The 23184-nt window shown below is 43.7% G+C and overlaps 1 protein-coding gene across 1 annotated transcript in view; it reads left to right on the top strand.

The window, feature by feature from the left end:
• Positions 1–6227: 6227 nt before the first annotated feature.
• Csmd1 (CUB and Sushi multiple domains 1) overlaps positions 6228–23184 on the top strand; it is a 1626901-nt gene continuing 1609944 nt past the window's right edge. The window contains exon 1 of the mRNA XM_085844142.1: positions 6228–6699. Coding sequence (XP_085700268.1) covers positions 6615–6699 — 85 coding nt within the window. The 5' untranslated portion in view covers positions 6228–6614. The remainder of the gene's footprint in view (positions 6700–23184) is intronic.

The raw sequence follows: 23184 nt of genomic DNA, 5'->3' as shown, positions 1-23184 counted from the left end.
AAATGGGAAAATTGACACATTAATTGAGGTTAGTGAGTACCCATATGTGTCTATACAAAGAATCTCTCAATATATGGTACAGAGAAAGCAGGTAGATATAGACTGGTAGAAAACATGGTTTTCTATCAAGTAAAACTGTGAAAGACTCTGGTCTCAGATGCCCTCCTGCTTACTATGAATACCGACCCTAGGACCCTCTCTGTGGGAATACCTACAGAACCAATGATAGTGGTGTCCACAGGATATCTGGTGTACCAGATACTTCCAGTGCCACTGTGAAAAGCTATCAGCACCAGAAACCCGTTTTTGAGGGGAAGTGTGATTACTCCATGTGCATTTTAAAGCTGAGAGAAAACACTTTCGTTAGAAATTTCCTCAACATTAGGAAACCTACTACGTTGTGGACAATCATCTCTCACAAGGGGAAAGTGCTACAACATTATCAGTGATGTCTACATTTTCTCCTGATAGCAGGATGCCAGGATAGCAGGATTCAAAGGACAGTGGAGCTAGATAGTCATTTTTAATTTGTGGCCTCTGCACAGCTCACTGATATATAGTAATGAACTAAATGAAATAACTCAGAGCCACTTATCCAAGTTCAGACGTAAGGCTTGTGCACTTTTTTTTATACTGCAAAAAAAGGCGCGCGCGCGCACGCGCGTGTGTATGTGTGTGTGTGTGTTGTGTGCAAAATATGTGTGCTTATCTTGACTCTTTCTCTAAGAAAAAAGAATTGTTCATATGTTTTCATTTTCATCATGAAATGTCCTTCCTATGGAGAACTCACTAAAGTTTCACAATAAATGGCTGCTAATAAATGTATTTCAGGGTGAGGTGAGGAACAGGGAAGTGATGAAACATGATATATGAAGGAAATACAAACTTGAAAAGTAGCCTGCTCATTAGTCAAAACCCCATATGACAGTCATATATGACAATGGAGTCACTGAAGGGAGAATGGCTCTCCTGGAAGCTAGAGAGTTGCTTTTAACACAGCCCTTTTGACATTCAAATTGGTTGGAATATCAACTGTGGAAGTCTCTGGAAAGTTAATAGTCACTTGTCACTTTTGAGCCTTAATGCTGAGCCAGCACGTATGTGAGCTTTCCAGACAGTATTTGCTCTGCAAAGGCATCTGGTTCCTCCTTGCTGTCTCTCTGACGTGCCGCAGTAGCCTGGGCTGGCGAATGTGCATGGTGATTCCATGCTGGGCAGTCTTGTTGCAGAAGGAAAGCATTACTAATAAGCAGGCCGAGTGGCCAGCCACCTAGCTGCAGAGGATGGATTTCAAGATGGCTTCTGTTCCACGGAGCCTCGGGATATGGCTAGGAGGCTGCTTTGCAAGCTGAACTTAAAAGTCAGAGCAAAAGATACTTCAGTTTCCCCTCTGGGTGTCAGCTGGATTCACCTTGTGACAAACTGGGAGATAACAACTGAATTTTTTTTGTCTCCCCAATTCCAGTTTGAAATTGTAAACTATGAGTTGGTGCTGGTGGAATACCTTCCCCATCTGGCTGCTTCTCTTTCTTCCATTTCAGAGGTGAGTTGTGTGGGGAAGGGAGACCCCATCTTTGAAGCTTTACTGTATGTCTGATGTTGTTTCAATACTGGGTAAGGGAGACCTCATTACATACATCGAAGATGAGGAAACACAGACTACATTTGTTTGCATGCTTGCTTGCTGAGAAGAAGGTAAATGTATGACTCAAAGCAGACTCTTTTGACTCCAAGGTTCATCTCTGATACCAGTATTTGTCAAAGTATTACCTCTGATATACCCATGTCACCTTGAACTTGGAAATGCCAAATCATAGACCTTATCCAAGAAAAACTGCTTACTTTGAGGTTGAAACCAGCCAAGTGCACTTCCGTAATACAGATGACCATCTAGATGCCTTACGATTTTACTGTTGTGAACAGATACCATAACCAAGGCAATTCATATAAAGGCAACATTTAATTGGGGCTGGCTTACACATTCAGAAGTTTAGTCCATTATCATCAAGGCAGGAAGCATCCAGGCAGATATGGTGCTGGAGAAGCTGAGTGTTCTACATCTTCATCTGAAGGTTGCTAGGTGAGGATTAGCTTCTAGGCAGCTAGAACAAGGAACTAACCAGTACCCCCAGAGCCCCAGGGACTAAACCACCAACCAAAGAAAACACATGGTTTCTTGACTCATGACTCAAGCTGCATATGTAGCAGAAGATGGCCTAGTCCGTCATCAATGGGAGGAGAGACCCTTGGTCCTGTGAAGGCTTTATGCCCCAGTGTAGGGGAATGCCAGGGTCAGGAAGTGGGAATGGGTGGGTTGATGAACAGGGAGAGGGGTGAAGAGACAGGGGGTTTTCGAAGGGGAAACCAGGAAAGGGGATAATTTTTGAAATGTAAATAAAGAAAATATCTAATAAAATAAAAGCTTACACTGATAGTGACACACCTACACCAACAAGTTTACAGCATCTAATAGTGCTACTCCCTGGGCCAAGTATATAAAAAACATCACACTTATTTAAGTTATTGTTATGCACAGAGATGCCCATGGTTCCTAGAGTGCCCTTTCAGGCAAGCTACATAATGATGAAAGAGGATTCACTAGTCTCTTAATCTATGCAGTGAACCATTTATCGTGAGTATCCACCACCCTAAAGGCATGCACACATAGAATGCATATACTGCTTTATCAGAAAGGCATAGCAAAGGCTTGGCAGGCAAGTATGGATGAGCCACTCAAGAGAGTCATGCACAGGAGCGTGTGTCATCACACTTGCTCATATGTCTCTACCTCCTTTCAATGGTGGCCTGGGGATTGCTGTATTCTAAGGTCACTTACAAAGAATAGTAATATGATATTACTGTCAGAACATTCTATACCCCTGTCACATGTGCTCTCCCCTTAGGGAGGTGGCAGGGCAAGGAAGAATCTTGCCATCAACTGTATATGTACTAAGATCTTTTGTGGGGGAGAGGGATTTATATGGGTACAAACATCCAAGTAGAGTTCACCTTCTGGCTTTTGAAGGAGGTGCCTTCCTATAGATAGCCAGATTTCTTAAAGAAAGAAGTCCCCTCCAACTCTTTCATGACCGTCCATCTTTTTCAAATACAGGATTAAGAAAGCCAAACAAAGTCATATTTAGCCATCCTAGCAACAAGCTGTATTCTCTAAGATTTTCATACCCGTACAGCTCTTCAGCTAATTAGTATTCTCATTTGTACATTGTGAAAAGCAATCTATATTTATCTCAAGCATCATGTTTCTGTCCTCTCCTTAGGTGATTCCATCTCACAGGGGCTTTTCATCTCTGGAACGTTTAGGTTGTCATCCTTCATGTGGATGAAGCTGGGGCCTCAGGGACATCTCCATCTTTTCAGCACAGCAGGGGCCTCTCTGCTCTTTCTCGTTGAACTCCTCGGGGCCAGTCTGGATGCCAACCATGTTTCTAGCTTATCCAGGTTATGGAGGCTGAAGAGTGCTCTGCAGAGACTGAGAAAGATGTCCACACCCACCCATGCAGTGTCACAAACCTTCCAGTCACTGCAAAGAGGCCCCACAGCATTTCTAGGGGTGAAATCTCACTGTCCCTCACCGAGATTACCTTGTAACAATTCTAAGTTAGGGCCCTTCTCAGATCTGAGGGAAATTATGCCCTCATAACAAATCAGATACCCAAAGAGGGGAGACCCTCTAGGATGCTATCATTGTTCTTCATCTATGGCATAGGGATATGAAGGTGTAACTCTGCAAAAATCTGCCAAGAAGGTAGGTGACCAGAATGGAAGATGAAAAAGAGATGGGATTATGGCTTTCCTAAAAGAAAAGCAGAGCACTAGATGGCAGCAGAGCCCCATGGTTTCCTTCTGGGCTGTGACGTGCCTGAGATCCTAGGTGGGGGAGATTCCCAATATTATCACATTCCTCCAAAATGAGCTATTCTTCCTGGACAGTCTTATACCTTTGGCTCACAATCAAGTTGCAATCTGACAAGGTCGTTCTAACTTCCAAACTCAGGATCTTTCTTCCTTTCTAATCTGAAACAAAGTGATTGTCGTTTTTTAAAGACTGTCGTTGCTCTATGATTTTACTCAAATAGATAATTTGCAACAAAAGCATCCCCCAAAAGTGTTTTAATTATTGTTGTTTTGAGACAAGGCCTCCCTGTGAAGCTCTGGCTAGCCTGAAACTCTCTTCCTAGACCAGGCTGGGCTTGAACTTGAGGTGATGGCCCCGTCTGTCTCCTGAGTGCTACCTCTACAGGTCTGTATCACCCTGGATCTAAAAAAAAAAAAGGGTCTTTAAGCCTGTGGCCATGAAGGAGCCACTCAATCTTGAGTTGGCAAAGCGTCACCATTCTGTGCAAAGCAAAGGTGCTTGACATCTCAGGTGACACTGAACATTCTTGATTCGGACCCTAATAACATGGCTCCATCTGGGAGCCCCCCCTCCCCCCCACACAAGGTATCGAGATTTGGAAATGGTTTTTAATGGCAGAAATCCTTCTTGGTGACATGAGTCATTAGGAGTGGCATTCAGAAGACAGGACACCGTTTCTCATGGAGGACTTCAGCTGTGCTGCTTCTGTAGATCAATGGGTCCTAAGGAGGAGCAGGGGATGAGCTATTGGATCTCCTAATAGGTCTTGAAAGATGTTTTGTTGTTGTTCACTTGCTGGAGTATAAATAACACCTGGGGGGGATGACTTAAAATCACACTGTAGGTGACCCCTTCCACTCCCTGTCACACTGAAGTGCACAGGGAGTCATCCTCAATCCATTGTTTTAGAGAGATAGCCTGGAATTTTCTCCCCTAGGGATAAGGGAAGAGCAATGGGAGGATACTTTCAAACAAACAAAACAAAAAACTTCAGATCATTTCCAAGAGAGCCTTGGGGGAAGGGGAAACCTGCAGGAGAACAGAGCCTGGGTTTTTTTTTTTTTTTTTTCCCCTGGGGAGCTCCAATTTTCAGGAGAAGGACTCTAGGCTGGATAAAGGCTCTGGTTACTCTTGGAAGGTAAGGCACAGCTGGTAATTCTACATTTTTGGAGTCACTCTCATGCCCTCACGTCATCCATGGGCTTCAGGGAGCAAGAAACCTCTAGAACACTAAACTTGAATGGCACACCGTGGCTCTACCCCTAACAGTGGGCACAATGCTGGTGAGATGACGTGGCCATCAGCCTGCCTCCACACACCATCCTCATTCCTTGGTGTGAACAGCTCACAGTCACCATGGGATGAATGTTCCCATGCTGGAGGCCTGAGATGACCATCCCTATTCCCTTCCATCCTATCCTCTAAAACTCCCTAATCCTTTCTAAGAATGGAGCATCTGTGAACTTTAGCATTCACCTGGTTTGGATTTTTTCAATTAACCTACAGCCTTTTTCTAGTAGTTTACTCTGTGTGCACTCCCTGGCTGCAGTAGACCTGCTTTTAGGCACTTCCTTCTGATCCCTCTTGCAGGAATGCTGGATTTGATGCTGGGGTTCACTACACTTTTGCCAATTCTCCAGCTCTCACAACCAGAACAGGGTGGCAGCCCAGTTGGGTTGTTTAGATTCATTTTGTTTCCCACATAGAGCTGGACTTGCAATGAGGGTAACCCTAACAGGACTAAACAAGAGCAGAACAGGAACCTGTCAGAGGCTCATCATAGTTGCAGACAGTTACCTTTTCAAAGGTAATTTACAATTTCTTTTAAAAACACCTTTTTGCTCCCAGTTTCAGTCACAGCTGGGCCCATTCTCTTCCCCCACCTGCATTTCTTTCCTAACTTAGGCAGAGGTCTTCTTCTGGTCAGTAGAGAAAGAGAAGGATGGAGGCTGGCCTCTGCCTGCCCCCACAGAGCCCTCGGGCTCGCTTGCGTGGCCAATTGTATGGTTTTTTTCCTCGGTGCGCAGCGTGGGCTTCTCCCACTTGAGCGCCCAACAAGTCTCCGTGCTCCAGCCTGCGCGCAGCCGCGCCAGAGACTGAACGCTGCGCTGCCTGCGGGAGCACTAGCAGGGGCCTGAAAGCCCGAGGCCGGGCTGAGTCCCGGACTGCGCGGTGCCAGCCTCCTTCCCCTCTCGGTGGGTAGGATGGTTGAGTCCAGCCACCACGGCAGCGGCTCCTTGCGCCTCTAGCAGCCTGTCTTCGGCGCTCGCTCCCCGCCTTCCTCCCGCTCCAGCCCTGCTCCCCCCTCCCCCCGCGCCCCTCCCGCACCTCCCACTCGCTGGCTCTCTCTCCAGCTGCCTCCGCTCCAGGTTGCTCCCGGTTGCGCGCGCTCCTCTCCCGCCTCGCCCCCTCCCGCAGCCTCGCCGCCTTGGTGCCTTCCTGCCCGGCTCGGCCGGCGCTCGTCCCCGGCCCCGGCAGCCCCGGGGCTGCGCTCGCTCGGAGCATCTTCAGCCCCGCAGTGGCTCGGACCCGATGCTACGGGAGCGGAGCGAGCGGGGCGCGCAGAGCTGCGGGAGGCGTCAGATGCGCGGCCGGGCTGGGGACCCGGAGCTCTTGCCAGCTCGCCTTGCCCTTTGGTGATTACCGGACTCTGTTTAGAGCCCGGTTGTTCCTCGGAGGAGACCGGCGCATCCGAGAGGAGCCATCCGTGTCGTGTGCGTGTGGAATATCTGCAGACATGACTGCGTGGAGGAAATTCAAGTCGCTGCTCCTGCCTCTGGTGCTGGCGGTTCTGTGCGCGGGGCTCCTCACTGCAGCTAAGGGTAAGACAGGCTAGCTCGGTACCGGGGAGACGGCCGAACCCTCGGAGGCCCGGTTTGCGAACGCGAGTGTCTGATCTGAGGATTGTAAGGGACCAAGCGGCAGGCACTGGCCGGGTGGCTGTCCACCAGCGACGCTAGGGAACGCAGCGCCCGATACCTAGCTTCCATCGCGTTCTTCCCACCCCTCATCTGCCCCCGCCCCACCCCCGCCCTTCCTTCCCCCTCACTTGGGCTTAAACGACATTTCTCTCTGTGCTGTGTACTGTGGGTTGTCAAGGAGAAGAGAGCCCGACACGAGTTGGGCAGAGAACTGCGCCTTGGCTCCTGGCGCTTGGTGGGCTTGGCGGGTCACAGGCTGGGGTAGTTCCCACGACTTCTCCCCGGACCCAGCGCACCTGGGAAACATACTGGGCACCATCAGCCTGGCAAGTTCAAGCTTGCTGGGCTCCTGTGCCATCAGAGAGAGCTCCTAGCTGAGTGGTGTTCCCATAGCCTTACACCTCCTCTCACCCCATTCCTCTGCTTCCCCTCCAAGGTACTCAAACTAGCTGTCTCTGGGATGTCGCCTCCTCTTTCCTTCCCTGGACTTTGCTTTTTTGCAAGTTGTGATATCTGGCAAAGGTGGGTGAAGCCAGTGGGGAGTTCTGGCCAGTTTTCCGTAGCAGATCAATTCTCTGTGGGTTCAGGGGCAACCCCTGTCTAAGTCTGATCAACCAAAAGAAAGGGGTATTTCTGTATGGTTCCTGGGGCTTTTTTTGGCTCAGAGAATTTGGCTTTCTCCTTGAAAGGAGTTAGGGGATGTTTTCTCTAAGTCTCTACAAGCTGCAACGTTCAGGCTGGTAACAGATTCTGTGCGCTAGGTTTAGTCTATGGGAAGGAGGAGGAAAGAGAGGAGGAAGGGGGGGGGAAGAGGGTGAGAGGGAGAGGGGGGGGATTGATTTCACATTGGCAAGTACCTGCTCCCATTTCTTCACTCTGATGCTCCTGGTGTTTCTGGGAGTCAGTTTCCCAGTTTCCTTCCTCACACTACTGGGCAAATCTGTATCTGTATCTTTAGAGACGGACTGCTTCTCTTTTTAAAGGATGGAACCAAGTCTTACGACTTTTTCCCCCCTTTTGAATCATTTGTTCCCTCTTTTCCTCAGAAGAAATTTCCCTTTCCTCTCTAAGACTACCCCAGCTGCTATTCCCCTAGCGGTTCAAATTCAAGGGTGATTAAGAAGCCACAGAGGACTCTGTGATCTCCATCCAACTCCACACCCTCCTGGAGAGAGCAGAGGATTGCCCGAGGGCTCCAGGTGGGGGAAAAGTCGGCCTTCTGATGCTGGCCCCTCTGCTTAGCATCCTTCTCACAATAGCTATCTGTGGAATTTGTCCCAGTAGCTCACCTAGAAATAGGTGGGTCCTGCTTAACTAGAAAGATGGGATTGCTTGATATTTTCTGGAGCTTCCCGCAGATGCCTACCCTCTGACTACATGTCTCCCTCCCCCCATCTAGCCTGGGCCTCCACCTGAGGAGGCTCCACTGGTCAAGCACCAAGCAGGGTTAGGTTGGCAGAGGGCTCCTGTCTCACTGGGCACGCTGGGAAATGAGAGGCAAAACATGAAAAGTCTGTGGCCCCCCGCCCCCCAAAACCAGGTGCGGATTTCAATGTTGGAAGTGGAAAAGATTCAGGACACAGAACCAGGCTTTGTCCAGACAAACCCTTGGTGAAATGATATTCTTGTCAGGCAACTATGCCAAACTTCTTACCCTTTCCTGCACTCTGAGATGATCTAAGGCAAAGCTTCCTCCTTCCTTAAACCTGCAGCTCACCCTTTGAGCGCACTCTGGGTTTCCTTGGAGTTCTGAGCAGTCCTAGCTCCCTTCCCCCGCAATTAACAGAGGTTGCTGCGTGGAGCCCACAGCCTCTCGCCCGGCTGCTTAATAATCCCTACACGTGTGCGGGCTGATTCCGCCCCCACGAGGGTGGTCTGCCGCTCTGGGGGAGGGGAAGCTTGGCCCGGGTGTGGAGGGATAGGTCCTGGACAGAGGCTGCACTGGCCTGGTTAAGGGATTCCAGGTTAGGTGCATAGAGTCCTGGGCCTGGACTCAAAGCCCCAGGGAACTGAGTGCCTCCTGCGCACCAGGAATCCCGGTTGAGACTATGGACGCCAAAGTGAAGCCAAGGCGCTGCCAGCCCCTGCTTGCTTGGCGCTGGGATCTTACGCGAGAGCGTGCGCGCGCGCGCGTACCCCTGTGCTCAAAGTGACTGGGACTCTGGTCTCCAAGAACGTTTGCGTTGTTGTCTGACACACGGAGCAGGGGGTGCATGCTCCTTCATTAACCCCCTCGGGATCCGAGCTGCATTTCCTAGCACTCACGAAGTCAGGCGCAAGCCCTGTGGCTGTGTGCAGGCTGGCGGGAGGCTGGTGACGCCAGCAAGAGAGTAGCCAACAGTGTGCTGACTGGCAGCTGGGGCAGGGTCGCAGTTTCCCTTAGAAAGCCAAAGCCACTGGGCCAAGGTCGGGCCCCTTCCAGGGGGTGTTACCTCTGGGCTACAAGGCTTGGCCGGAGGGTCGGAGGCCACCCTGGCGCCTGCGCAGAATAGGGTCCTCCTCCAAGGAGCGCACAGGAGGAGGGAGCTGGGCCACTGCCACTCTCAGTTGTGCTGCCTGCACTCAGGTGGCAAGGGCTCCGAGGTAAAAACAGGTTGAGGTTTTAATGCCTGGGACATCTTTCATGACCTGTTTGCAGTGTCTGAAAGACTGGAGGCACTGCAGTAGAGGTCGTTGGAACCCATAACCTTCAGTGCCCAAGCATTAGTTGGGGAAACCAGGAATTTATTTATTTATTTATTATTGTTGGTGTTGTTTTTGATGATGATGATGATTAATGAGATGACAAGGATAGGATGAATTCCCAAGTTTAAATCTCTTTGTAAAAGCACATTATTCAGAAAGCAGAGGAAAATGAAGATTTTAAGCTTTTTCACTTGGTAAATAGATGGAATAATTCATACAAGAAAGCTTGCTTAAATCTGTGCCCCCCCCTCCCCCGATGCGGAATTGAATTATCTCTATAGGCCTTTTGAGCAAAGTTTGTTTCTCAGTAGGTTCTTGGGTGCTTGGTTGTCTGGCTGTGAAAAGAAGCTAGCCTTTAGGCTTGGCTTGGAACTCCAGCTGAAAGTATTCTCACCTAGTGCTGGAAGGAGCCTTGCCTGAGGAAGTTTGAGAAGGAAGGGAAAGGTTTGTGCAGGTGGATCTGGTTGTCTACCTCTTCAGTAAAGAGATTTAAAACACAAGACATCGACTTCCCACAGAAACCATATACAGAACTCAAAGGCCAAAGAGGAATGTATGCCTAAGTCTTTTAATGCCTCTAGATGCTTACCCCTTTGAAAATTCATATTACCAAAGGACTATAAGACTTATAATTTGCAGGTTCTTTATTTTATTTTACTTTTTAAGAGCAGGGCCACTCTAATTTGATGAAGCCAGCAACCCATAGAAATAAGTGTTCTCACCCCGCCCCCAAACCCACCATGCATCAGAATGATGGAGGACTGTTAACTCTGTCTTCAAGTTGTCCTCATCAAATCTCTTCCCCCTTGAATTGCCAAAGACAGTACTGTATTTTTAAATTCAGATCTGGTCAGCCAAAAGCTTCCTACTCCTTCTGGTGTAGCCATTTAGTTACTAGTGTGGGACTTTTAAGACAATGAGCAAGCAAAGCAAATCCTGGGGTTAGAAACATTGGTTAGGAGCCAGGAACACCAGCCATCCTTCCAGAGGACTGGAGTTCAGTTCTCAGCACCTGTATCAGGCAGCTCACATCCACCTTTACTTCAACTCAAGGGGATCTTACACCCCCTTCTGGCCCACACATGGGCTACACCTGCACATAAATAACTAAAATGTATGTTTTTTTTTTTTTTACAAAAAAATTAATAAGGGAGAATGTTTCTCATGAAATCATGGGATTGGCAAACTGGAAAAAGAGAAAGAAACCACCTATTTGTACACATTCAGAGGAGGAATGGTAGGTAGTTCTGAACACCATCCTTCCTGGGCTCAAACAGGAAGGTTAGTAGAGACGAAAGGGAGGGGCTATTTTTAGGTTGCCTTTCTTCTGGCCAATCATGCTTACTCAGAACACTTCCATCCAGCTTCCAAGTTCCTCCCGGCACAACATCTTCTTCCCCAGGGCAAGGCTGCTCCAGTCAGTCTCCAGTTTGTTGTCTGAAACACAATCCCACTTGGAAGATGTCAAGAAGATGGTTCTGCCTCCTCCCAGAAATAGATCAACAAAGGCTTGGTGGCCACTTAGTGCTCATTGCCGAGGATCTAGCAAATCCAGTGTAGACATTTCTAAGCTGTCAAAATGCAAATGGCATATTAAACACTCCATGCTCTACTGAATTCTAAATGTGACTCTGGTAGTGTTTCTGCTGAGCTCATGGTGAAATAAGCTGTGACAACTTGCATGTGTGCAATTCAAGCTATATGTTCCTTTTGGGCTTTTTCCCTTTCTTGTTGAGTTCATTTCCCTCTATGAATAATTAGATATACCTTGTACCTAAAATGTGAAGAGGGCATTCATTTAAATTTGATTTTTCTAGGCAAATTCTACATCACAGGAAGATTTCTGGTAAGGAAAAGAAATGTATCCTCACTATCTGCATCTCTGTTCTAGGGAGCCTTTGAAGACCTGTTCATTCCTTACATCACCAGAGTGGTAACTTGAACTTCCAGACCAGGGCTGACTAGCAAGAGGGGATCAAACGAATCTGGTTGTGCTCTCCCTACTGCTTGGACAGTTTTGGATTCTGTTTTGTTGTGTTGGTTTTGTTTTTGTTTTTGTTTTTTATGAGCTAAATGGTCTTGATCTTGATGAACCATCTGAGGCCAAGATATATAAAGCTTTTGGCTTTGCTGAAAAGTATCCATCCTAAAGGAATCAACCCTCTGCTGCTGCCTTCAGATGCACGGGCGCAGTCCTTAGCTCCCTGGATATGTACTCCAAAACAAGCTATCAGTATACAAGTCAAATACTCATCCGCAAGCAATTATAGCTAAATTATAAGTAAGCAGGTTGCTCCCACATGGCTTTAAGATGACCTTAAATGACCTTTGATTGTTGATATGACTTTATTTAAGGGCAACTCTAGTCCCTGGTGTGGAGACCGATTGTGGGATTAATATCCTCTTTATTTGAAAAAGAACACACAGAAATTGTAAGGCAGAGCTGGTTAAAATGGAGTGGTTCATGAGCTTTCTGCCGATAATACAAACCCTGTTTATCGTCCAGTGGATCAGCTTTTCCAGATGCTATGTAGAAAGTGGCTCATTTTGGTGCAGTATCCCTCAAGTCACTTACATCAGGCAGGGGCCTGCAAGAGAGAGAAATGCCACCTGTGCTTGAGATATGTTGCCTGGTCCTTTCTTTGGATTAATTGTAGAGCTGTAACTTGGGTGGCAGGTGATGTGACTTCCACCCACTTTGCTAAGGCTGTGTCTAGAACTTCCTTGATGGATTGAAGCAAAGCAAAACAAAATACCACACCACATGGAGTCACACACCTGCTTAAAACAACTCTGGGAGTTTTGTGTCTTTAACACATTTGAAGTTTACGACTGCAACCATTGGTTTAATTTCAGGGTTGGTTTAATTTCATTCTATTCTTTGTTATAGAGTAAGTCAGGGACATTTTACTATATGCCTTAAATCTTGTCACTGACATGGGATCAAGGGACACAACCTTGTGGGAGTCAAATTTGTTGGCACTACTTTCAGGTTGTTTTTGCCAATGGGAAATATATTGGGAATACAATTACAACCAGGGTGCACTGTGATGTGAGCTACCAGCTCACCATGATGTGATGTGAGATACCAGTGAGCGGAATGTGTTCATTTACTAATTCTGGTCTTTGTGGAGAATCTCAACTTTAAAACAAACAAACAAAAAACTGAAGACAGACTATGAGGATGTGGGTTCTACTGAATTAAAAACAAGATTGTGTGTGGATGATCCATATAATAACATAGCATGTGCACCCCAGTAGAGCTCTGATAACTGAGGAGGGTTAGGGTGTGGCTACACTCTTTCCCCATCTCCACAGCAAGGGACATTTGAATGTTCTTATGAAAAGCTGATTTCACCAGAGAATAATTCCTCTCTTTCTCCTTTCAATTCCAGTTCCCACCCTTTGCCTCCAACAGAGTCTTAGAAATAGACGTGGCATGATGTCACTTCTAGGGCAGCAGCAGCGCCCATTCACAGGTTATTCTGATACGGTGAGCACAACTGATCTCAGAACAAGGCAGAAAGGAAACTACAGATCTAACTTAGTCTGTACAAATTCAAATTTACACTCTTTCAGTATTTAGTAATGAGATGTGGACTAATTACATTGCAGATAAAAGATATACCTCACTTTAAATACATATAGATTGGATCTATATGCATCCCATCCCTTCTTCCCTTTCAATAAAAGGCATGAGGCTTTTATTGAAATAATAATCATCAGTTCATTAATCCATCAAAGGATAATTAGCCCACACAGATTTCAACATGAATTTGCTTTGTCATGAGTGAAACTGTGCAATTATTTCAGATTTTTTTTTCTTCTGTACCATCCATGGCTCCATTATCACTGTCCATCACCCTGCACTGTTTAATCTTGTTAAAAGTATAAATTTACAACAAAGCTCCCATCTGAGTTTCCTGCCCATAGTGTTTGTATTGTGAGCAGACTTCAAGGAATAATTATAGTATTTCATGTGAGAGGCTACATGTTGCAGCAAATTATTCTATATTTTTCCCATTACTCTTTAGTATACTCTGATGTGACTGGTGTTATGTAAGAAAGAGCTAAATGCTAAATTAAAATTTGCATTATTTGAGGACTGATCCGTAATGGTTTAAAAGCCTTTGAAATCAATTGCGGACTCAAAGCACTCATTTTTCCCAAGACCTAGAGAATCCCTATGGCTTTATTCAGAGAAATTGTTTCTCCTGTACTTAATGTGAATCATCTCCACTGGACTCCTAGGAGTTGGGAATTTGCTTCCCAGGATTGATATCCATGGACAGAATGGGGAGGAGCCTGGGTATACCCTTCTCATGAACACACACAGTACACAATCCATTAGGATGAGGTCATATTTTGTGCTTTCTTCCTACTCTGCCCGGCTAGCACAGAGGACACTTCCACTCCACTCTAGTGTGTGAACTCACTGTCTATAACAAGCCTTTTGTCACTGCAACCATCTCACATCCAGGCTTAGTTAAAGGCAGGCATGAGTTCTCATGGGAGAAAAGCCACACTCTTTCAAAGAATAGGGATACAGATCTGTTCTGAGGCTATCCACAATTGTTATAATGGTGCAAAACATTTTTTTTTAAAGTTGTTAATTTGTAAGGAAATTGCTACATTATCAGGTACAGTGTCATTCTGGGCATCCAAGACTTACAGGCTTGTGGTTAGCACTTCTCTAAGGAGAAGAGCCTTTAACAGCATAAAAGCTGTCACATTTCTATAAGCAATCTGCTTAATTGAGCAAATAGATACTCTTTAAAATATAACATTTGAACATCAGTTATATATATTTCTCATTCTGCTTCATTCTTATATAAATATAATTATTGGGGAAGTCGGAGTAAAACCTGCCAGAAGGATTAACTTTTGTTTTATGAGGTGATCTGTTCAACTTAGAGGGCACATTAACCAAGAAAACTGTGGGTTATTTATTTATTTATTTATTTATTTATTTATTTATTTTTACATTTTGGAGAGTAAGAATGATTAAGGTAGAAGCCAACTTCAAATTCACTATATAGTTGAGGCTGGCATAGAACTCTTGATCATCCTGCCTCTATCTTCTAAGTACCTGTATTTTAAGCTGTGCAATACCATATGGATGAGATGTATGAATTTTAAAACCAAAATCCTTAACAGTTTAAAATATCACAAGTAATATCTCGGGAAAGTCAAGTGGGGACGTTACCAGGGTTGCCCTTGTTACCACAGAAATGCCTCAGCTGATTGACGTTCTCAAGTGTCTAGCTAGAACTACCATCACTGTCCAGATGCAGATTTTAGTTTGTTGTGATAGTGAATGATGAAACTTGTGGATGAAATCCCATATATTTGTTGGTAACTCTCTGGAGAAGGACTGTAGGGGGCATTGGTGCCAGTGGAGAATAATGGAGCACTCTAAGCAGAAACACTGATGGGTTAACTCCGATATGGGCAATGTCTCAGTCCACAAAGGAGAGGTTGCTGTTGCTTTCCAGGAGCCTTCTCACTGCACCAGGAAACAGGCTCTTGACATAATTTCCATTGATCCAAATAGGAGCCTGTGTAACAGAGACCTTGATGCCATGGCAACGTTGGAGAGGAGAGTGTCTGGGAGGTGAAAGTGGTTGGGGACTCAAGGAACTGTGGAATAAGGGAAGGAACTGCAGCTAGTGGGTGGAGAATGAGGGCATTGCTAAGAGCAGATGTAGAGATAGCTGGACACCTTGCCTGGTAGCATAGATCGGTCCATTTGAAGTGTACAGTCTACAAATGAACACACAAACATTTATGTTCAGTTGTCACCATGGAAATGCACATGTAGCTCCCTAAAGTAGAAAGACCATAGAACAATGTAGGAAGGACTGTGGAGGGTCCATTTTACAAGACACATAGTATGTATATTTGAGGCCTCACTACCTTCTTTTCTCATGTTTCTACTCTTTCAAGTACTTATTTGAATATCATTTATTTCTTGGGAAATAGCATAATTTGGGTAATGCCTTCAGAGATTAAGGCTAGTGGGAAATAAGGTGGCTTTTGACAAAATAAGGTGTTAAGAATCTTGTGCCTTCCTGAAAGGAAGCATGCTCCTGCTTCTTGAGCCCTAACAAAACTTCTAGACAATACCACTGACAGACATCTGTAGGTCTCCATATTACCCAACTGTTCAGTCTGTCTGTCTAGCTCTTTTTCTTATGCTGTCTTCTGGGGTCTTTCACAAAACCAGGTACAACTTAGCTTGAGTCATCCTGGCTGTTTATGTTTTTCACTGCCTGTGTGTCTGCTGGTCTCTGAGCTTCCATAGATTTGAGTCCATGTCTAGCACCCTTCCATTCATGAACAGTCAAACTCCCTTTTAATTTCTAGTCACTTGTTATACCTTGCGATCATTAGTCATTGGGTAGGAAACTGCATATCTAGGAACTTTGGGGAGATAGCCTTCTGTGCCACTGTTTTTGTGTTCCACCCATTTCCTATTACATTGGCCTTGGAGAACAGAAGGATCTTGGAAATCTGTATTTCATGCACTCACACTGCTGCTTTAGCAAATAGACCCAGGTGCACTCAGCCCATGGTGTAGAACACCTATGTATTAATTTTAGTAAACACAAAGTGGTTTTGAATGTTCTGTATAAAAGTGCAGGCTAGAAATAATAAGAAGTAACCCTAGTCTCTGCTTCACACATCACTTACTCATGATGAAACTTGAACTTGTCCACATAACCATCTGTGAAAACATTAATCCAAATTGTTGGGCTTATTTCCCTGCTTATTTGACTCACTGGGCATCGTGTAGTGACTTTTCCTCTTTGTATAGCTGTAAGAGTTCAGAATGTTTGCATTTTTTTCTTTTCTGGTTACAATAGTTTAATATTAGAATGTGTTCTGCAGATATTTCAAACCTACAATTGTCATTTTTATCTTCACAACTATGTTATCTTCAGCCTTTTAATTTAAAAGAATTACATAAGAGGATTATGGAACAAAGATGAATTAATCATGCCCTTTCTTTGACAAATACATGTGCAACATTACATTTCTGGAGGTCTTAGTGGCACGGGGAGAGAATCAGGATGGATGTGCTATTAGTATATTGAAAAGATGAGAGGTCTTCTGACTTTAAAGTATAAAGAAAGTAGCAGAATTGAAATTTGAGGTTTATAAACATACCTCCTACCAAGTGTGTTTCTCTTCTTTTATCATAGATGTACAGTATAGAAAGAGTTGCAGTATAGAAAGAGTTGGTGTAAAACAATATGAAACACAACATGACAAGAAGCAGCTGCCATTTCTTCTGTAAAGGGGATTCTATTATCTTTCATATGTTAGTTACAGACTCTGGGATAGTTACTGCAGCTACCAAGTCCACATGAGACCTTTGGTGCATTTGTAAGAGCGGTGACTATTTGTTGTCCATGAAAAAGAAGGAAGAGGAGGCCAAAAGCCAAAGGCAGGCATAGCAGGCAAGAGACTTCAGTGCTGCCCTCTGTTCCAATGCTGTATCCTTCTATGGGACTAGATGCCATGAGAGTCAACTGGAACAAGGGTGTATGCAGAAAAGCAGAGTCTCCTTCCATCCCTGTGAGGTTTATTTACCTAGTGTTGCTGCATGACACCAGTGAGAGTAAGAAACATCTTTCTGTTGTCTCAGCTTCTGCGGTAAATAATCTCTTCACAACATACCTGGGTCCAATTTTCGGGACCCACCAATGCATAAACAAGTGATGATGGCAACTTTGGTATCATCTGAGGCTCAACTAGGGAAGAGTCCATTTTTTAGATCACTCTGGGGAGTTGGCACAATTCAGTTCATTCTGTGGCTTGACTGAAGTTCTTAGCTGTCTCTTGGCCAGAGTTCACCCTCTGTTCTTGGAGGCTACTCAATGTTCTTTGTTTTGTGGGGCTTTCCAATAAGACATAAAGGCAGAGAAGAGAGGCAGGAGAGATAAAGATGGAGAGAGAAAGGGTGAAGAGCTACAGATGGATGAAAGATAAAGAGTAGGGCTGGGCAACTTGTGTAATATAATCCCTGCATGTAATCCCAAAAGGCTGTGCCAGCAGTCATGTGATCCTCATGGCATTTGCCCTCTTACCTGTGTCATGCTTAGATGCAAGACAAGACTCACACTAGGCACAAACAGCAGAAGGTAGGAGGCTAATGGAGGCTACTAAATGTGTTTATCCACCATTTTATTCTGAAAAAGGTAGAAGACTATGTCATGATGAATAAGCAATATTAAATTCCTGACTAAACATAATTATTAAATATGAATATGTGTCTTCATATTAATGTGGAGGGTTGGGTGTCTGTCTTGAGAATTAAAAACTACGAAACACTTTTGTATACAATTGAATTTTTAAAAAATAAACACATTTTTAAAGAAAAAAAAGAAGCCTAAGAAGTATGAGGAAAGATTTCTGAATTGCTTATTCTAAATGGTACATATTAACCATTGCTCCCCCTGCCCCAAATATATCTGTAAAGGTATAGCTGGTGATTCCAAGTTTTACCAACATCCCCAGGGAAACATTCCTGTCCATTGGTGTGTACCTGGAAAAGTCAGGATAGGGAAAACGGGGTACTCTACACACACTAGTCAAACATACAAATTGTGAGACTTTTAACTGAGAAATGTGATGTATTTTTCAGTAAAATGTGCTTATTCTTTTCAGCCTTCCCTGTAGTAGCAATGGTGACAAAAAAAAAAGAGAGAGAGAGAGAAAAGAAAAAAGAAAAAATCGACAGGGCTTAGTTGTCCATCATCTTAAAATATCTGAATGAGTTCTTGCATAACAAATTGTATGGCCTACGTGAAAGTCTTTCCAGATAAAATGTTGACTTGAGAATTGGAAGCAGCAGCGTGTTTATTTCAGTTCAGTCTTGTGATGGAGTAGAGGAGTATGATCCTTTCATTATGTGGATGTAAAATATGCACAGAGGTAGCCACACCTCTTTTGGTACATGACTGAGAGATTGGTTTCAATGCCAGTGTGAAGTAGATCCAAACACAATATATCTGAAATTGCTTGAAACATGACTATATAAGTGAAGTGGCTTTTATGAGGCTACTAATGGGCAAAGAAAAGTTAGACTGCAAGATTCTTGAGCCTCATGTGACCTTTGAGCTTATAGATTCAAATATCTGTCTTTATTTGTGTTCACTATGAGTTGTCTCACCCAAACTCACAGAAAAAAAAATTGAGGAAATCTTAACTTGTGAGCCTTCTGTCTTGGTATGGCAAGACTCTCCTCCCATGTTATGTCAGTGTGAAACTTATGACACCTGTTTCTCCTGTCTCTCTGTCCAGCACTCTGTCTTACACCTGTGGCCTTCTTTCTGGTACAGTGAAGCCTTGGCCCTTACATCCCTGCCTGAGGCTACTGTCTAAGATAAGAAATATGCCCCAGAAAGTCTGGGCTTAAGTTTAAGACTTAAGATAATCCTGACAGCTGGAAAGGCAACAGTCCAACCTTGAAGCTCTGGAGATCTCAGAGCCACTGCTGATACCAGACAATGCTTGCCAGGGTTAAAAGATTTTGTGGCTTGTTAAATACTTTACTATAGTAAATTCTTTTGGTCTTCTAGAAAGCACTTCACTCCTATATTCTTGCCTTCTTACTTACTTTGTACCAGAAGAATACCATCATTCCAGAACGTTTAATTCTAAAAAATCTCAGTAAGTTCAATCTACCACACTAAAATATCTTATTTAGATCGCTGAAATATGTGCAATGCAACTATGTAGGTGCATTTTTGAGCTTCTTAAAGTTTAGAATGAATTCTGCATTCAGTTGGCTTTGCAGAAATAAAAACCAGTGTGTTATTTTGTTTATACGCTAATGCCTCAAGATAGAATTCACCCTAGTTCTCAAGGGTTCTACTTTGGTGAAAACAGCTGTATGTGAAAGCTCTCTGTATGCACCAAGAAGCCTCTGAGAAAGGCTTTGCAGACACATCCAGGGCTCATCCTTCAGTGTGTAGCTTGAGAAAACATTAGACTCTCTAATACTTCCCTTCATTATTTCTGCAAGTGGCTATGGACAGCTGAATCAACAGCTTAAAGGTTGCACAGTAAAGCATATATATTCAAAAGGTCCTGGGGAGGTGGCTTAGTCAGGAGTAACTACTGCACAAACATTAGAACCTGATTTGATCTTCTGCTCACACTTAAAAAGTCAGGTATATTGGTGGCATGCCTGCAATCCCAGCTTCTGAAGGGTGTGAAAGCAAAGACAGGAGGATTCCTGGGACTTAATGGTCACCAGTTCTAGATGAACTAGTGAGCATTATGTTCATTGAGAGATCTTGTTTCAAAAAGTAAGGTAGAGGGCAAATGGATAATATACATAACATTGATTTCTGGCCTTTACAAAAATGTTCACACATATGCACATGTACATGTGTGTGTGTGTATACATATATATATATATATGCATAAAAACCTCATATATATATATATGTACATACATACACATAAAAGACAATATAGCCTGGTATTGGTATAGGTAGATAAGTGGCCACAACTATTCTGTTTCAAGGCTAAAGTGGTAGAGTTTCAATTTTATGAGATATGGCCCCATAATTTAAATCAATCTAAGCATCTGAAGATGAATTATTTGTAAGTGTAAATCAGTAATCATGTGTGGATATAGTATTAGTTTTAAGAATATTTCTAACACCATTCTTTCACAATTCTCTGAATTATGCAAAGTGATCCTTACATTCTACAGTTTACTAAGAGACAGATACTCATTGCCCATAAGTCAAGTGAAGGTTCTGTCAAATTCACAATTTCAAATTGGGCACTAGGTTTGTCTTACGTGACTAATGGACTCAGACAGTCGGGGAGAAATGTGTCTTTGAAACACTATTTAATACACGGAAACTCTGGAGATTAGATATGGCCATAAGGAACAAAATAAAGAACACTGCAAAAAAAGAAAAAAAAAAAAAACAACACACTTGGAAATGGGATTGAGTATTCCACCTGGCTTGCTAATTGTACCTGTTTCCACAAGCACTAAGGACTTCTGTAATCCAAATGTATAAATATACATTTTCTAACTACTTAGTTTCCCCCAAGAAAAGTATCAGTGGCTACTTTTTAATGTTTTCATTAGTACATATTAATTATACAGAATGATGGGTTTAATTATGATACTTCCTTATGTGTTCATAATATATTTTGATTATATTCATTACCACCTTCTGTTCTCCTCCAACTTCTAGTGATGCCCTATCTCTTCTCAATTAGCTCCTATTCCATATCTGGTGTCTCTCTCTGTCTCTGTCTCTCTGTCTCTCTGTCTCTCTCTATCTGTGTGAGTGTGTGTGTGTGTGTGTGTGTGTGTGTGTGTGTGTGAGAGAGAGAGAGAGAGAGAGAGAGAGAGAGAGAGAGAGAGAGAGAGAGAGAGATCCAATGAGTATTATTCAGGTTACTTACAGCAGCAAGTGTCAATGACTGTTTACAGAAGCATGAACCCTTTCCTAGTGAAGACACCACTGAATAAAATCTTTCTCCCTTCCCTGCGATGGTTAATGTAAATCCTCATGAAGGAGTGGGGGCTTATTATCTTCTCCCCTCTGAACACTATGACTATCATGTTGTGATGAACCCCAAACTCATGCATCTAATCACAACCACTTATCATGCCTTTTCTGGAAGAATAATTCCACCCTTTCCCACACCATCCCTCAGAACTTACATTCTTTCTACTCATCTTTCTATTGTTCTTCTATGAGTCTGGGGATAGATTGTGTCATAAATGTCCCATTTTCCCTGGACATTCAACAGTCAGTTATTTCAGCAATTTGACCATTATTGAGTCTAAGTTCTGATGATTGTTAAGCAAGAGTAGGGCTGCAGTTGTTAATTCTACTTGCTCAGTGAGGTCTTCCCTCGAGTCTTGTTGCTTTTCCTCCCTCATGGAGTTGCAGTCTTGGCTATTGAGAACCAATTGGTAGCAGCTAGATTGAGGCTCTATAGCTGGATTCAAGTAGATGCTCATTCAGTCTTATTGCAGACAACTGTATTCTGTGGGTTCAGCCTATGTGTATGTGACAAAGGTGAGAAAGTGGAGTAGATGTATGTCCAGACAGTGACTGCAGAGAAGCCACCAGAGCAGAAATTACTGTGATGTCTAAGTCCAGAGACTTAAACTTTCCTACCAAAAAAGACCACAGGGAGGTGGAAACATTCTTTAATTCTTCAGATCTGCAGGACTGCTGAACGCACACCCACATCTCACATACTATGGCTTCCTCTTGCTGGATACCACCTAGTTTCAGGGGACTAGCAGCTGGGGGAGCTCACAACTGGGTGCTGGGTCTTCAGACAAAGCTAATTCAGCAGATACTCCCAGATCTTGAGTTCTAATCTTGCATTCAGGAATGGTTCATGCCCATCCTCAGCTCTTCTTAAAGGATCTGTGTGACTGATTAAACCTACTCCTCTCTGTGTATCTACGTGTCTGTGTGTTTGTGTCTGTGGTGTGTTTATGTTCACAGATAGAACAACATAACAAGTTATGCTGTAACAGTCTTATAAGGCTTAAGAGCAAATTATTTATAGATATGCCTAACTTGAGAAGAACAAAATGGCTGCCAATCTTCATGCGGGCATGAAAAGAATCCCTCTCCCCATGTTCCTGACTGTCCTTCCAAACATGAAGACATTAGATAAGTGGCCAAATAGGAAACAGAGGGCAAAACAATGACTGTGCCACAGGCCACACTTCAGCCACTTGAGAAAGCCCTGGAAGCCAGTGGCTTTTCTTTCTGACTACAGCCTACTGGACTTCACAACTCTCTATGCACAGCAGTGCACCATGAATGGTTGCTGTGTTGCAGATTTAATGACAAGAGAGGCCAGGGACTAATTCCACCTGAGAAGTAAAGTATCAAATTTATTTCTTAAGCAAAACTGGATTCTACCAAGGGCATGGAGGATGTGAAGATGGAGTTTATCAAAACAAATAAAAGTGCTTCATTGAGATATCATCTTGGCTTTTTTGGAGTGGTATGGACAGGAGAATGTGGATTTTAAAACATGATGTATTTGTTAAATTATTGGAGGTTTTTTTGTTGTTTGTTTTAAACTCATTGGAAATCCATCTGAAGAGTTATTTTATAGCATGAACTTTGTGACTGCAAAGATTTGGCAGCCAAATACTATGTGATGTTACAGGAACATTTTGCACCCTTATAGGTTTTTATGCAAATTCTATTTACGGAAAATTTTGCTTACATTTTCATTAAACTCTCTTCACTCCTTTGGTGGTATGTGTGCTTAGATGGAATAAGAACTTTGTGATAAAAGAAAGAAATTGGAGAAGAGATAGCTGATCTTTGACACCAGATGCTCATTGTCACAATTACAGGACATGTGATCTACTTATGAGGATGATCAAGCAATTCTTGGCACTATTAATTACCCACAAGTGTACAGAAAAGTATAGGCACCCATCAGTCACCTGCATTTTAGGCAAAAATTTTCTAGTAAATAAAATTATTTTTTATCAGATATAATCAATCTGAGAAACACAGGAAGCAATAATTAATCCAGGCCTGATGCTCCTGAACCCTTTATGCAGTAACTTCTCTCCCTCCCTCCCTCCCTCTCTCTCTCTCCCTCTCTCTCTTTCTCTCTCTCTCTCTCTTTCTTTCTTTCCTGTTATTGTAACTGACATATATACATTAT

Source organism: Mus caroli, unplaced genomic scaffold, assembly GCF_978045245.1.
Source record: "Mus caroli unplaced genomic scaffold, Mus_caroli_1 scaffold_10, whole genome shotgun sequence".
Taxonomy (NCBI): Eukaryota; Metazoa; Chordata; class Mammalia; order Rodentia; family Muridae; genus Mus; species Mus caroli.
This window is presented reverse-complemented; position numbering and strand designations above follow the sequence as displayed.